The 17500-nt window shown below is 45.6% G+C and overlaps 1 protein-coding gene across 1 annotated transcript in view; it reads right to left on the minus strand.

Moving 5' to 3' along the window:
- The window catches only part of LOC118385708 (FRAS1-related extracellular matrix protein 2-like), a 264046-nt gene that overhangs the window by 79113 nt on the left and 167433 nt on the right, over positions 1–17500 (minus strand). Inside the window, exons 8-9 of the mRNA XM_052521742.1 lie at positions 17115–17240; positions 16615–16866 (exon numbers count right to left, since the gene is read on the minus strand). Coding sequence (XP_052377702.1) covers positions 16615–16866; positions 17115–17240 — 378 coding nt within the window. The remainder of the gene's footprint in view (positions 1–16614; positions 16867–17114; positions 17241–17500) is intronic.

The raw sequence follows: 17500 nt of genomic DNA on the forward strand, positions 1-17500 counted from the left end.
TAGCTGCAATCAGGTCAGTGCAGAGAGACAAGCTACTGCTAACAAAGTCAGTGACAGAGAACAAGCTCAGCTGCTATCAGGTCAGTGCAGAGACAAGCTAGCTGCAATCGGGTCAGTGCAGAGAGACAAGCTAGCTGCTATCAGGTCAGTGCAGAGAGACAAGCTAGCTGCAATCGGGGCTGCTGCAGAGACAAGCATAGCTGCTAAAGGTCAAAATGCAGAGAGACAAGCTAGCTGCTATCAGGTCAGTGCAGAGAGACAAGCTAGCTGCAATCGGGTCAGTGCAGAGAGACAAGCTAGCTACTATCAGGTGTCACGGTCGTCGGTGGAAGAAGGTGAGGACCAAAGCGCAGCATATTATTTATTTAAACTGAACAACATCAAACAAAGAAACTAAAAGCACAACCGAACCAGCTCTGTCAGGTGTAAAACACACTAAACAGAACGTATAATCACCCACAACTCAAGGGTGAGAACAGGCTGCCTAAGTATGGTTCTCAATCAGGGACAACGACTGCTGCCTCTGATTGAGAACCATACCAGGCCAAACACAGAAATACCAAATCATAGAAAAAAGAACATAGACAACCCACCCAACTCACGCCCTGACCATACTAAAACAAAGACATGACAAAGGAACTAAGGTCAGAACGTGACATCAGGTCAGCGTGGAACAAGTGGGTGGACCGCCTTCCCCTGTTTTACATCCCTGGGCCCAACGCTACTGTTGATGAGCAGCTTATGCCATATAGGGGCTGCTGCCCATTCAGACAGTACATACCGTCTAAACCTGCAAAATATGGAAACAAGATCTGGGCTGCCTGTGATGCTGCTTCATCATATGTGTGGAACTTGCAATTATTTTTGGAAGCCAGATGGAGGAGCCCCTGAGAAGAACCAAGGGATACGGGTTGTTCTGGATTAAACAGGGATCTGAATGTCACGCCCTGGTCGATTGTATGTTTGTCTTCATCTATTTGGTCAGGCCAGGGTGTGACATGGGTTTATTTTGTGGTTGTGTTTTTGTATTGGGGTTTTAGTAGTAATTGGGATTGTGGCTGAGTAGGGTTGTCTAGGAAAGTCTATGGTTGCCTTGAGGCGTTCTTAATCAGAGGCAGGTGATTTTCGTTGTCTCTGATTGGGAACCATATTTAGGCAGCCATATTCTTTGAGTATGTCGTGGGTGATTGTTCCTGTCTTCGTGTTTTCAACAGATAGGGCTGTTTCGGTTTTCATTATTTCATTTAATTATTTTTGTAGTTTCTGCACGTATAGTTTTTCCTTCATTAAAATATATCATGAATCATCATCACGCTGCATTTTGGTCCGACTCTCATTCACCACAAGAGAACCGTTACACCGTGGCCACAACATCACGTGATAACATTTTTACTTTTTTACTTGGCACAAGCTGGGACAGGAGTTCCTCAAGAGGAAGCTGGGACAGGAGTTCCTCAAGAGGAAGCTGGGACAGGAGTTCCTCAAGAGGAAGCTGGGACAGGAGTTCCTCAAGAGGAAGCTGGGACAGGAGTTCCTCAAGAGGAAGCTGACGATAATAGAAATATTACGAAAAAACAAGCCAGAGCTCCCACCTCAGCTGTTGAATACACAGAACAGGCCTTTCAATTCCTCTAAGTTTGTGTTCACGGTCGACACGTCCCCAGTGTCCTACGTGCCAAAGAAAGGCACAAATGGGGTACACATGAGTACGCTGTATAGGGATGGGAGAATCTGTGGCCAAGAACATTAAAAAAAAAATGAAATCATAATGGACACCATAAAAGGAGTGGACAATTTAGACAAGCTGGTGACTGACTACAGCTGCCAAAGAAGAACCCTACGCTGGCATCTTGTGATATTCTTCAACATCTTGGACATCTCGGCGTACAACACGCTTGTCATCTGGATGGCGTTGAACCCAGATTGGAACAGAGGGAAGCTCCAGAGGAGATGGATCTTTCTCGAGGAGATGGGCAAAACATTGGTAAGACCTCAAATCCAGAGGAGGTGTCATATCCCAAAGACCCCAGCTTCTGCAAGTGTGATGTTGTTGCATGTGTGTCATCTGGATGACGTTGAACCCAGATTGGAACAGAGGGAAGCTCCAGAAGAGATTATCCTCCTAACGTAATGTGTTAAACTCTATTCCAAACCTTAACCCCTAACTGAACCATTCAGTGTGAATATCAAACCTTAACCCCTAACTGAATCATTCAGTATGCATATCAAACCTTAACCCCTAACTGAATCATTCAGTATGAATATCAAACCTTAACCCCTAACTGAACCATTCAGTATGAATATCAAACCTTAACCCCTAACTGAACCATTCAGTATGAATATCAAACCTTAACCCCTAACTGAACCATTCAGTATGAATATCAAACCTTAACCCCTAACTGAACCATTCAGTATGAATATCAAACCTTAACCCCTAACTGAACCATTCAGTATGAATATCAAACCTTAACCCCTAACTGAACCATTCAGTATGAATATCAAACCTTAACCCCTAACTGAATCATTCAGTATGAATATCAAACCTTAACCCCTAACTGAACCATTCAGTATGAATATCAAACCTTAACCCCTAACTGAACCATTCAGTATGAATATCAAACCTTAACCCCTAACTGAATCATTCAGTATGAATATCAAACCTTAACCCCTAACTGAACCATTCAGTATGAATATGAAACTTTATCCCCTAACTGAACCATTCAGGACAAATGTCTAAACTTAATGTATTAACTATTTTCCAAACCTTAAACCCTAACTGAAAACATTCAGTATGAATGTCTAAACCTAATGTGTTAAACTCTATCCCAGGGTGTCAAAAACAACATTAAATTTAACATTTGGAGAAACATGGATAAACGTCGGAATCAAATTGGTCAAACCGTGAGATTTTGTTTGTGGTTTATCACTTAGCACTAAGTCCCTCCCTTTCACTCCCTCTTTTGCTGTCGATAGGCCGATAGGGAAGATGTGTAAGACCTTAACATGATCATTAATAACAGTAAACAGTGTAAAATCAAATGAATTGGTCACATTCACATATTTAGCAGGTGTTGTAGCGAAATGCTGGTGTGTGCGCGTGCGTGTGTGCGTGTGTGTGTGTGTGTGTGCGCGTGCGTGCGTGTGTGCACGTGCGTGCGCTTGTGTATGTGTATGTGTATGTGTGTGTGTGTGCGTGTGCGTGTGCGTGTGCGCGTGCGCGTGTGCGCGTGTGTGTGTGCGTGTATGTGTGTGTGTGTGCGCACGCGTGTGTGTGTGTGTGCGTGTGCGTGTGCGTGTGCGCGTGCGCGTGTGCGCGTGTGTGTGTGCGTGTGTGTGTGTGTGTGTGTGTTCAGAGCCGGTATTAGTGTTATGTCTGACAGTGTACCCGTTAATCCTTCATGGTGCTAAAATTACTCACATTACCATCTCTTTGAACGTGTCATCAGCCATGAGGGTTTATGGGTAACTTATTTCTTTGGAGTGACTGTGTTGCCAGTTATCTGGCACCCTTTCCTGATAGCTACAAAAAACTGATGTGCTGGATTCAACTAGTTTACTGAATATTAATCACAAGCAGAACAGACAGGTAGTCTGATTAGCATATTCAAGTCTGATTAGCATATTAAAGTCTGATTAGCATATTAAACACAAGCAGGACAGACAGGTAGTCTGATTAGCATATTAAAGACTGATTAGCATATTAAACACAAGCAAGACAGACAGGTAGTCTGATTAGCATATTAAACACAAGCAAGACAGACAGGTAGTCTGATTAGCATATTAAAGTCTGATTAGCATATTAAAGTCTGATTAGCATATTAAACACAAGCAGGGCAGACATGTAGTCTGATTAGCATATTAAAGTCTGATTAGCATATTAAAGTCTGATTAGCATATTAAACACAAGCAGGACAGACAGGTAGTCTGATTAGCATATTAAAGTCTGATTAGCATATTAAACACAAGCAGGACAGACAGGTAGTCTGATTAGCATATTAAACACAAGCAGGACAGACAGGTAGTCTGATTAGCATATTAAAGTCTGATTAGCATATTAAAGTCTGATTAGCATATTAAACACAAGCAGGGCAGACATGTAGTCTGATTAGCATATTAAAGTCTGATTAGCATATTAAAGTCTGATTAGCATATTAAACACAAGCAGGACAGACAGGTAGTCTGATTAGCATATTAAAGTCTGATTAGCATATTAAACACAATCAGGACAGACAGGTAGTCTGATTAGCATATTAAACACAAGCAGGACAGACAGGTAGTCTGATTAGCATATTAAAGTCTGATTAGCATATTAAACACAAGCAGGGCAGACAGGTAGTCTGATTAGCACGTCGTCTACACACAGAGACGTGTACAAAGCTCTTCCCTGCCCTCCATTTGGCAAATCTGACCATAATGATATCCTCCTGATTCCTGCTTACAATCTAAAATGAAACTGGGTGGTGTCAGAGGAAGGCCCTAAAAATGGTCAAAGACTCCAGCCACCCTAGTCATAGACTGTTCTCTCTGCTACCGCACGGCAAGCGGTACCGGAGCATCAAGTCTAGGTCCAAGAGGCTTCTAAACAGCTTCTACCCCCAAGCCAAGAGGCTTCTAAACAGCTTCTACCCCCAAGCCAAGAGGCTTCTAAACAGCTTCTACCCCCAAGCCATGAGGCTTCTAAACAGCTTCTACCCCCAAGCCATGAGGCTTCTGAACAGCTTCTACCCCCAAGCCATGAGGCTTCTAAACAGCTTCTACCCCCAAGCCAAAAGACTCCTAAACAGCTTCTACCCCCAAGCCATGAGGCTTCTAAACAGCTTCTACCCCCAAGCCATGAGGCTTCTAAACAGCTTCTACCCCCAAGCCATGAGGCTTCTAAACAGCTTCTACCCCCAAGCCATGAGGCTTCTAAACAGCTTCTAACAGCTTCTAAACCCTACCCCCCAAGCCATGAGGCTTCTAAACAGCTTCTACCCCCAAGCCATGAGGCTTCCAAACAGCTTCTACCCCCAAGCCATGAGGCTTCTAAACAGCTTCTACCCCCAAGCCATGAGGCTTCTAAACAGCTTCTACCCCCAAGCCATGAGGCTTCTAAACAGCTTCTACCCCCAAGCCATGAGGCTTCTAAACAGCTACCCCAAGCCATGAGGCTTCTAAACAGCTTCTACCCCCAAGCCAAGAGGCTTCTAAACAGACCCCAAGCCATGAGGCTTCTAAACAGCTTCTACCCCCAAGCCATGAGGCTTCTATTCTACCCCCAAGATGAGGCTTCTAAACAGCTTCTACCCCAAGCCATGAGGCTTCTAAACAGCTTCTACCCCAAGAGAGGCTTCTAAACAGCTTCTACCCCAAGCCATGAGGCTTCTAAACAGCTTCTACCCCCAAGCCATGAGGCTTCTAAACAGCTTCTACCCCCAAGCCATGAGGCTTCTAAACAGCTTCTACCCCCAAGCCATGAGGCTTCTAAACAGCTTCTACCCCCAAGCCAAGAGGCTTCTAAACAGCTTCTACCCCCAAGCCATGAGGCTTCTAACAGCTTCTACCCCCAAGCCATGAGGCTTCTGAACAGCTTCTACCCCAAGCCATGAGGCTTCTAAACAGCTTCTACCCCCAAGCCATGAGGCTTCTAAACAGCTTCTACCCCAAGCCATGAGGCTTCTAAACAGCTTCTACCCCCAAGCCATGAGGCTTCTAAACAGCTTCTACCCCAACAGAGGCTTCTAAACAGCTTCTACCCCAAGCCATGAGGCTTCTAAACAGCTTCTACCCCCAAGCCATGAGGCTTCTAAACAGCTTCTACCCCCAAGCCATGAGGCTTCTAAACCTTCTACCCCAAGCCATGAGGCTTCCAAACAGCTTCTACCCCCAAGCCATGAGGCTTCTAAACAGCTTCTACCCCCAAGCCATGAGGCTTCTAAACAGCTTCTACCCCCAAGCCATTCTAAACAGACCCCCAAGCCATGAGGCTTCTAAACAGCTTCTACCCCCAAGCCAAGAGGCTTCTAAACAGCTTCTACCCCCAAGCCATGAGGCTTCTAAACAGCTTCTACCCCCAAGCCATGAGGCTTCTAAACAGCTTCTACCCCCAAGCCATGAGGCTTCTAAACAGCTTCTACCCCCAAGCCATGAGGCTTCTGAACAGCTTCTACCCCCAAGCCATGAGGCTTCTAAACAGCTTCTACCCCCAAGCCATGAGGCTTCTAAACAGCTTCTACCCCCAAGCCATGAGGCTTCTAAACAGCTTCTACCCCAAGCCATGAGGCTTCTAAACAGCTTCTACCCCCAAGCCATGAGGCTTCTAAACAGCTTCTACCCCCAAGCCATGAGGCTTCTAAACAGCTTCTACCCCCAAGCCATGAGGCTTCTAAACAGCTTCTACCCCCAAGCCATGAGGCTTCTAAACAGCTTCTACCCCCAAGCCAAGAGGCTTCTAAACAGCTTCTACCCCCAAGCCATGAGGCTTCTAAACAGCTTCTACCCCCAAGCCATGAGGCTTCTGAACAGCTTCTACCCCCAAGCCATGAGGCTTCTAAACAGCTTCTACCCCCAAGCCATGAGGCTTCTAAACAGCTTCTACCCCCAAGCCATGAGGCTTCTGAACAGCTTCTACCCCCAAGCCATGAGGCTTCTAAACAGCTTCTACCCCCAAGCCATGAGGCTTCTAAACAGCTTCTACCCCCAAGCCATGAGGCTTCTAAACAGCTTCTACCCCCAAGCCATGAGGCTTCTAAACAGCTTCTACCCCCAAGCCATGAGGCTTCTAAACAGCTTCTACCCCCAAGCCATGAGGCTTCTAAACAGCTTCTACCCCCAAGCCATGAGGCTTCTAAACAGCTTCTACCCCCAAAGCCAAAAGACTCCTTCTACGCTGCTGCTTCTCTCTGTTATTATATATGCATAGCCACTTTAATAACTCTACCTACATGTACCTCAATAACCTCGACTAACCAGTGCCCTTCGCACATTGACTCTGTACCGGTACTCCCTGTATATAGCATCGCTACTGATATTTTACTGCTGCTCTTTAATTATTAGCGAATGTTATTTCTTACTTTTTTTTTAGGAATTTTCAAAAAAAGACATTGTTGGTTAAGGGCTTGTAAGTAATGGGACAAATAAAATACAATTTGATTTGATTTAAACAGGAAGTGAGTTAGAGACAGTGTCTAGGAACAGGAAGAGAGTTAGAGACATTGTCTAGGAACAGGAAGAGAGTTAGAGACAGTGTCTAGGAACAGGAAGAGAGTTAGAGACAGTGTCTAGGAACAGGAAGAGAGTTAGAGACAGTGTCTAGGAACAGGAAGAGAGTTAGAGACAGTGTCTAGGAACAGGAAGAGAGTTAGAGACATTGTCTAGGAACAGGAAGAGAGTTAGAGACAGTGTCTAGGAACAGGAAGAGAGTTAGAGACAGTGTCTAGGAACAGGAAGAGAGTTAGAGACAGTGTCTAGGAACAGGAAGTGAGTTAGAGACATTGTCTAGGAACAGGAAGAGAGTTAGAGACATTGTCTAGGAACAGGAAGAGAGTTAGAGACATTGTCTAGGAACAGGAAGAGAGTTAGAGACATTGTCTAGAACAGGAAGAGAGTTAGAGACAGTGTCTAGGAACAGGAAGAGAGTTAGAGACAGTGTCTAGGAACAGGAAGAGAGTTAGAGACAGTGTCTAGGAACAGGAAGAGAGTTAGAGACATTGTCTAGGAACAGGAAGAGAGTTAGAGACAGTGTCTAGGAACAGGAAGAGAGTTAGAGACAGTGTCTAGGAACAGGAAGAGAGTTAGAGACAGTGTCTAGGAACAGGAAGTGAGTTAGAGACATTGTCTAGGAACAGGAAGAGAGTTAGAGACAGTGTCTAGGAACAGGAAGAGATTTAGAGACAGTAACAGCTTCAAACACTAAAACTCAGAGAAGAGAGAAGTCAGGGTTGAGAGCCACACACACACACACACACACACACACACACACACACACACACACACACACACACACACACACACACACACACACACACACACACACAGCTATGACACATTGACAAACCATTATTCCCCCTCTGCTGAGTATGAATCTGGCTAAGTCCCAAACCCTATTCCCTATAAGGTGCACTCATTTTGACTAAACCCCTGAAAGCAGTGTCCTATATAGGGAATAGTGTGCCATATGGTACGGATACTTGGTCTACTGAAGCCTCAGGAGGTTAATTTCATGCCTTGTGTCACAGGTTGATGGAGACGCAGAGATTTCAACCACACACACACACACACACACACACACACACACACACACACACACACACACACACACACACACACACACACACACACACACACACACACACACACACACACACACACACACACACACACACACACTCTGGATATTACATTCCTTCATTTCCCAAAGAACACAAGAAGGCTTTCCAAATTGAAGAGACAGACGGAATGGTCTTTGAACTGGAAAACCATGAATTCCTCCGCTCTGTTTGTCTCTAATGTGTGTGTGTGTGTGTGTCTCTGTGTGTGTGTCTCTGTGTGTGTGTTTATTTGTGTGTGTGTGCTCTCTGAGAGAAGAAAGAAAGATGTCTGTCTGTAGGATGCACTGCTATCTGTTGTGCTTCAGGGCTGAATGCTGAACGGTGGTTTGAGTGTACAGGGCTTGGGTAAATGCTGAACGCTGAATGGTGGTTTGAGTGTACAGGGCTTGGGTAAATGATGAACGCTGAATGGTGGTTTGAGTGTACAGGGCTTGGGTAAATGATGAACGGTGGTTTGAGTGTACAGGGCTTGGGTAAATGATGAACGCTGAATGGTGGTTTGAGTGTACAGGGCTTGGGTAAATGATGAACTGTGGTTTGAGTGTACAGGGCTTGGGTAAATGATGAACGCTGAATGGTGGTTTGAGTGTACAGGGCTTGGGTAAATGATGAACGCTGAATGGTGGTTTGAGTGTACAGGGCTTGGGTAAATGATGAACTGTGGTTTGAGTGTACAGGGCTTGGGTAAATGATGAACGCTGAATGGTGGTTTGAGTGTACAGGGCTTGGGTAAATGATGAACTGTGGTTTGAGTGTACAGGGCTGGTTTGAATGGTGGATTGACAGGGCTTGGGTAAATGGTGGTTTGAGTGTACAGGGCTTGGGTAAATGATGAACTGTGGTTTGAGTGTACAGGGCTTGGGTAAATGCTGAATGGTGGTTTGAGGGTACAGGGCTTGGGTAAATGCTGAATGCTGAATGCTGAATGGTGGTTTGAGTGTACAGGGCTTGGTCAAATGCTGAACGCTGAATGGTGGTTTGAGTGTACAGGGCTTGGGTAAATGATGAACTGTGGTTTGAGTGTACAGGGCTTGGGTAAATGCTGAATGCTGAACTGTGGTTTGAGTGTACAGGGCTTGGGTAAATGCTGAATGGTGGATTGAGTGTACAGGGCTTGGGTAAATGCTGAATGGTGGTTTGAGGGTACAGGGCTTGGGTAAATGATGAATGATGGATTGAGTGTACAGGGCTTGGGTAAATGCTGAATGGTGGTTTGAGGGTACAGGGCATGGGTAAATGCTGAATGCTGAATGGTGGTTTGAGTGTACAGGGCTTGGTCAAATGCTGAATGCTGAATGGTGGTTTGAGTGTACAGGGCTTGGGTAAATGCTGAATGGTGATTTGAGTGTACAGGGCTTGGGTAAATGCTGAATGGTGGATGGTGGATTAAGGGTACAGGGCTTGGGTAAATGCTGAATGCTGAATGCTGGTTTGAGTGTACAGGGCTTGGGTAAATGCTGAATGGTGGATTGAGGGTACAGGGCTTGGGTAAATGCTGAATGCTGAATGGTGGATTGAGGGTACAGGGCTTGGGTAAATGCTGAATGCTGAATGGTGGATTGAGGGTACAGGGCTTGGGTAAATGCTGAATGCTGAATGGTGGATTGAGGGTACAGGGCTTGGGTAAATGCTGAATGCTGAATGGTGGTTTGAGGGTACAGGGCTTGGGTAAATGCTGAATGCTGAATGGTGGATTGAGGGTACAGGGCTTGGGTAAATGCTGAATGCTGAATGGTGGATTGAGGGTACAGGGCTTGGGTAAATGTTGAATGCTGAATGGTGGATTGAGGGTACAGGGCTTGGGTAAATGCTGAATGCTGAATGGTGGATTGAGGGTGACAGGGCTTGGGTAAATGCTGAATGCAAAATGGTGGTTGAGGGTACAGGGCCTGAAATTGCTGAATGCTGAATGGTGGATTTTCATTACAGGGCTTGGGTAAATGCTGAATGCTGAATGGTGGATTGAGGGTACAGGGCTTGGGTAAATGCTGAATGCTGAATGGTGGATTGAGGGACAGGGCCTTGGGTAAATGCTGAATGCTGAATGGTGGATTGAGGGTACAGGGCTTGGGTAAATGCTGAATGCTGAAATGGTGGATTGAGGGAACAGGGCATGGGTAAATGCTGAATGCTGAATGGTGGATTGAGGGTTTACAGGGCTTGGGTAAATGCTGAATGCTGAATGGTGGATTGAGGGTACAGGGCTTGGGTAAATGCTGAATGCTGAATGGTGGATTGAGGGTGAAGGTTGGGTTGTATTCACTACCAACGGAAACAAACAGACCGTAAAAGGACGGATTGCCTGACCTTGTTGAATATGAAACGCTTATTTTCATTACATTGCCGTTCTGCTATATTTTGCTATGGTGTGCACTAATGAATAGGACCCTGAGGTGGAGTGAGTGGTAAAGTTGTATTGCTGATAGTGTCTGTGACTGACAACTGCCTTGGTGGAAATGTAATGACACACGGATTAGTGTTTTGTGAAAACGGAAAGCCAATAGAATTTAATCTGAAATTGTTAGACACTCAGAGAAACACATGTTTACACTGGGTGTTTCTCAGTATGTTTACTACACTGGGTGTTTCTCAATATGTTACTACACTGGGTGTTTCTCAATATGTTTACTACACTGGGTGTTTCTCAATATGTTACTACACTGGGTGTTTCTCAGTATGTTTACTACACTGGGTGTTTCTCAGTATGTTTACTACACTGGGTGTTTCTCAGTATGTTTACTACACTGGGTGTTTCTCAATATGTTTACTACACTGGGTGTTTCTCAATATGTTACTACACTGGGTGTTTCTCAGTATGTTTACTACACTGGGTGTTTCTCAGTATGTTTACTACACTGGGTGTTTCTCAATATGTTTACTACACTGGGTGTTTCTCAGTATGTTTACTACACTGGGTGTTTCTCAATATGTTTACTACACTGGGTGTTTCTCAGTATGTTACTACACTGGGTGTTTCTCAATATGTTTACTACACTGGGTGTTTCTCAGTATGTTTACTACACTGGGTGTTTCTCAGTATGTTTACTACACTGGGTGTTTCTCAATATGTTTACTACACTGGGTGTTTCTCAATATGTTACTACACTGGGTGTTTCTCAGTATGTTACTACACTGGGTGTTTCTCAGTATGTTTACTACACTGGGTGTTTCTCAATATGTTACTACACTGGGTGTTTCTCAATATGTTTACTACACTGGGTGTTTCTCAATATGTTACTACACTGGGTGTTTCTCAATATGTTTACTACACTGGGTGTTTCTCAATATGTTACTACACTGGGTGTTTCTCAATATGTTTACTACACTGGGTGTTTCTCAATATGTTACTACACTGGGTGTTTCTCAATATGTTACTACACTGGGTGTTTCTCAATATGTTACTACACTGGGTGTTTCTCAATATGTTACTACACTGGGTGTTTCTCAATATGTTACTACACTGGGTGTTTCTCAATATGTTACTACACTGGGTGTTTCTCAATATGTTTACTACACTGGGTGTTTCTCAGTATGTTTACTACACTGGGTGTTTCTCAATATGTTACTACACTGGGTGTTTCTCAATATGTTACTACACTGGGTGTTTCTCAATATGTTACTACACTGGGTGTTTCTCAATATGTTTACTACACTGGGTGTTTCTCAATATGTTTACTACACTGGGTGTTTCTCAATATGCTTACCACAGTGGGTGTTACTTTGACCTTTACTAAAATTACTAAATTACTCATTAAAAGTGTTTAGCTCCAGATGATCTAGTAAACTATCAAGCTGACAAACAAAATACACTGCTCAAAAAAATAAAGGGAACACTTAAACAACACAATGCAACTCCAAGTCAATCACACTTCTGTGAAATCAAACTGTCCACTTAGGAAGCAACACTGATTGACAATACATTTCACATGCTGTTGTTAGACAACAGGTGGAAATTATAGGCAATTAGCAAGACACCCCCAATAAAGGAGTGGTTCTGCAGGTTCTGGTGACCATAGACCACTTCTCAGTTCCTATGCTTCCTGGCTTATGTTTTGGTCACTTTTGAATGCTGGCGGTGCTTTCACTCTAGTGGTAGCATGAGACGGAATCTACAACCCACACAAGTGGCTCAGGTAGTGCAGCTCATTCAGGATGGCACATCAATGCGAGCTGTGGCAAGAAGGTTTGCTGTGTCTGTCAGTGTAGTGTCCAGATTATGGAGGCGCTACCAGGAGACAGGCCAGTACATCAGGAGATGTGGAGGAGGCCGTAGGAGGGCAACAATCCAGCAGCAGGACCGCTACCTCCGCCTTTGTGCAAGGAGGAGCAGGAGGAGCACTGCCAGAGCCCTGCAAAATGACCTCCAGCAGGCCACAAATATGCATGTGTCTGCTCAAACTGTAAGAAACAGACTCCATGAGGGTGGTATGAGGGCCCGACGTCCACAGTTGGGGGTTGTGCTTACAGCCCAACACCCTGCAGGAAGTTTGGCATTTGCCAAAGAACACCAAGATTAGCAAATTCGCCACTGGCGCCCTGTGCTCTTCACAGATGAAAGCAGGTTCACACTGAGCACATGTGACAGGCGTGACAGAATCTGGAGACGCCGTGGAGAACGTTCTGCTGCCTGCAACATCCTCCAGCATGACTGGTTTGGCGGTGGGTCAGTCATGGTGTGGTGTGGCATTTCTTTGGGGGGCCGCACAGCCCTCCATGTGCTCGCCAGAGGTAGCCTGACTGCCATTAGGTACCGAGATGAGATCCTCAGACCCCTTGTGAGACCATATGCTGGTGTGGTTGGCCCTGGATTCCTCCTAATGCAAGACAATGCTGGACCTCATGTGGCTGGAGTGTGTCAGCAGTTCCTGCAAGAGGAAGGCATTGATGCTATGGACTGGCCCGCCCGTTCCCCAGACCTGAATCCAATTGAGCACATCTGGGACATTATGTCTCGCTCCATCCACCAACGCCACGTTGCACCACAGACTGTCAAGGAGTTGGCGGATGCTTTAGTCCAGGTCTGGGAGGAGATCCCTCAGGAGACCATCCACCACCTCATCAGGAGCAGGCCCAGGCGTTGTAGGGAGGTCATACAAGCACGTGGAGGCCACACACACTACTGAGCCTCATTTTGACATGTTTTAAGGACATTACATCAAAGTTGGATCAGCCTGTAGTGTGGTTTTCCACTTTAATTTTGAGTGTGACTCCAAATCCAGACCTCCATGGGTTGATAAATTTGATTTCCATTGATAATTATTGTGTGATTTTGTTGTCAGCACATTCAACTATGTAAAGAAAAAAGTATTTAATAAGAATATTTCATTCATTCAGATCTAGGATGTGTTATTTTGGTGTTCCCTTTATTCTTTTGAGCAGTGTATATATCATAACTATTGAGTTAACTGTCTAAAATTACCCAAATAATCCGCGGTTTAGCATTTGCTTTGCTCAACCATGAGTAGCATGTTTAAGTTATTTGTATAACTTCATGAGCTACGATGTCTTTCCTGCAAGCATTTTATGGAAGAGATGGTATAAAATGTTGCAGGCGCTCGTTAGCATTTAGCTAGCATCCAGTATTGAATTTGACATTGTTGGGGCAAATCGTTTCTGTTACAGTCTAATGCTATGTAAATGATTGAGTTGAAAAGTATTAAATGTACTGTATGTTATTGAGTGGATAAACACTGTTGTTTACATAAGTCACGTAGGCTGTGAGAACTGACTAGAATCTGTTCTTGTTTGTACAATGCTCTAAAGACGTGGAGCCAAGTCCCGCCATCTCTCTTGTAACCTTGCCTCCTCCTAGGAGGGACAAGCAGTTCTTTGTGTAGAAGACCTTGCCTCCTCCTAGGAGGGACAAGCAGTTCTTTGTGTAGAAGACCTTGCCTCCGCCTAGGAGGGACAAGCAGTTTTTTGTGTAGAAGACCTTGCCTCCCCCTAGGAGGCACAAGCAGTTCTTTGTGTAGAAGACCTTGCCTCCTCCTAGGAAGGTCTAGCAGTTCTTTGTGTAGAATACCTTGCCTCCGCCTAGGAGGGACAAGCAGTTCTTTGTGTAGAAGACCTTGCCTCCTCCTAGGAAGGTCTAGCAGTTCTTTGTGTAGAAGACCTTGCCTCCCCCTTTGAGGGACAAGCAGTTCTTTGTGTAGAAGACCTTGCCTCCTCCTAGGAAGGTCTAGCAGTTCTTTGTGTAGAAGACCTTGCCTCCTCCTAGGAGGGACAAGCAGTTCTTTGTGTAGAAGACCTTGCCTCCGCCCTAGGAAGGACAAGCAGTTCTTTGTGTAGAATAAGTATATCACTGACTATATCACATGACTGTGTGATTTTGTAACTTTGAGTTTGCCCTCAAATTAATCTTGAGTGTAATCACTTGCTTGATTAAACTCTTATTAACTGGATATATATATATATATATATTTTTTTTAACGTTTATTTAACTAGGCAAGTCAGTTAAGAACAAATTCTTAATTTCAATGACGGCTTAGTGGGTTAACTGCCTTGTTCAGGGGCAGAACGACAGATTTGTACCTTGTCAGCTTGGGGGTTTGAACTTGCAATCTTCCGGTTACTAGTCCGGTTACGCTCTAACCACTAGGCTACCCTGCCGCCCCAGGCTCTGCCTAATCCTTGTATCGAGTTTTCCTCAACAACATGCACTTGTTAGTATTGCTAACCTTCGGTTCAATAATGCTTAGTGGGGTTTTGAAAAATAACGGCCTCTTGTGTTCAGTGCTGGTAATACCGTATATCATGGGATGGCACGAGGACGGTATGAAGGTATGAACATCTGTACCACCCAAGCCAAGCAGTTCTCAGGGCAGTTCTCAGGGCAGTTCTCAGGGCAGTTCTCAGGGCAGTTCTCAGGGCAGTTCTCAGGGCAGTTCTCAGGGCAGTTCTCAGGGCAGTTCTCAGGGCAGTTCTCAGGGCAGTTCTCAGGGCAGTTCTCAGGGCAGTTCTCAGGGCAGTTCTCAGGGCAGTTCTCAGGGCAGTTCTCAGAGCAGTTCTCAGGGCAGTTCTCAGGGCAGTTCTCAGGGCAGTTCTCAGGGCAGTTCTCAGGGCAGTTCTCAGGGCAGTTGTCAGGGCAGTTGTCAGGGCAGTTCTCAGGGCAGTTCTCAGGGCAGTTCTCAAGGCAGTTCTCACAAAGCAGTTCTCAGAGTGCAGTTCTCAGGGCAGTTGTCAGGGCAGTTGTCAGGGCAGTTGAAATATTCCCAAGGGCATTCTCAGGGCAGTTCTCAGGGCAGTTCTCAGGGCAGTTCTCAGGGCAGTGTCAGGGCAGTTGTCAGGGCAGTTCCATGTTAAAGTTCTCAATGCGTACTTGTTTTACATTACAATATTTCAACTGAAATATTCCCAAGATTGTCGACGTGATATGACGCAACCATGTTAAAAAAATAATTCAATATTTCTCGAAAACAATGGTGGCTGGTTTTGAGCTGAAGAGAGAGAAACTATAAAAAGTTGCCCACTCACATCTCATATGTTGCCTGACTACAATATTTAATCTTGACACGGTAATCAATACATAATGTGTTAGTTAACCTTATGCATTTTTACCTGCCAACAATATCCACTGTAGTGTGTATGGATCGCAAGCTAACTGACAAAGAATTGGTAGCTAGCTAGCTACAAAACATATGTAGTTGACCTTGGCTAATTACAGGTAACTGCCTAAATGAAGGAAACGCCAACATAAAGAGTCTTAATAGGATGTGGGTCCACCACGAGATAGAACAGCTTCAATGTGTCTTGGCACCGATTCTACCAGAGTCAGGAACTCTAGTGGAGGGATGTGACATCATTCTTCCATTCCATCATTTGGTGTTTTGTTGATTGGTGGTGGAAAACACGGTCTCAGGCGCCACTCCAGAATCTCCCGTAAGTGTTGAGATTTGGTGACTGAGACGGCCAGGGCATATGGTTTACATCGCGCACTATGGATGGGAGCATTGTCATCCTATCCCCATAGAGGGCATCCATAGTGCGCGATGTAAACCATATGTAAACCGATGCCCTGGCCGTCTCTGTCACCAGATCTCAACCCATAGCCATGGTAGCTAAATTAATGGCCAAAATAATGGCATGCCCAGCAATTCTTTTTTACATGACCACACTGCTGTCCTCACAAAATGTACTCAAGAAAACAAACTCTGAGCATGAGAGTGTGGAGCACAGTAATTTTCAGATTGAGAAACAACCAATGACTTTGTCTGTAGTGTCCTCCCTCACTCACTCACTCACTCACTCACTCACTCACTCACTCACTCACTCACTCACTCACTCACTCACTCACTCACTCACTCACCATCATCTTGGTCTGGATATATGTTGACTTTAGTGGTGGCGTAGTGTGCACCGAGGCACCCTCCGATGGGCAGGGACAGTGTTACGTTGAAGCTCTCCTCCACCTCGTACAGGGAGTCGTTGATGATGACCACGCCACACTGTTTCTCCGTCTCTCCCTTGTCGAAGCGCAGGATGCTGGCGTGCTCCTCTGGCCTGGAAATATAGTCAGTGTAGGACAGGACTGTAGAGGGGACGGTACCAGTGGCTGAACCTGAGGGACGAGGAGAGGAGAGAGTGGTGAGAGAAGGAGAGGTACTGTACCCTGCTGAGAAGAGACAGATGAGAGAAGGAGAGGGGTGAGAGAATGAGAGGAGAGAGGGGTGAGAGAAGGAGAGGTACTGTACCCTGCTGAGAAGAGACACATGAGGGAAGGAGAGGAGAGAGGCATGAGAGAAGGAGAGGAGAAAGGCATGAGAGAAGGAGAGGCGAGAGAGAGAGATCGAGGGAGAGGTACTGTACCCTGCTGAGTATAGCAGATCACCATGAGTTCCTGGCTGATGTCTCCACTCCTGTGGACAGGTACCAGCATCTCTCCAACATCCTCCTTTATCCAGTAACTGGACTGAGGGATGAACACTGTGGACTCTGTAGGAGAGGAGAGAAGGAGTAGAGGAGAGGAGGATCAGGGAGGATAGGAGGGGGAGTGGAGGAGAGAGAGGAAGGGGAGCAGAGGAGAGGAGGGGTGAGGGAGGGAGGAGAGGAGGATCGGGGAGGATAGGGGGGGAGGGAGGGAGGGAGGGGAGGGAGGGAGGGAGGGAGGGAGGGAGGGAGGGAGGAGGGAGGGAGGGAGAGGAATGAGGAGAGGGGAGGAGGGGAGCAGAGGATAGGGGGAAGAGGAGAGGAGA

Source organism: Oncorhynchus keta, chromosome 6 (assembly GCF_023373465.1).
Source record: "Oncorhynchus keta strain PuntledgeMale-10-30-2019 chromosome 6, Oket_V2, whole genome shotgun sequence".
NCBI classification, from domain to species: Eukaryota; Metazoa; Chordata; class Actinopteri; order Salmoniformes; family Salmonidae; genus Oncorhynchus; species Oncorhynchus keta.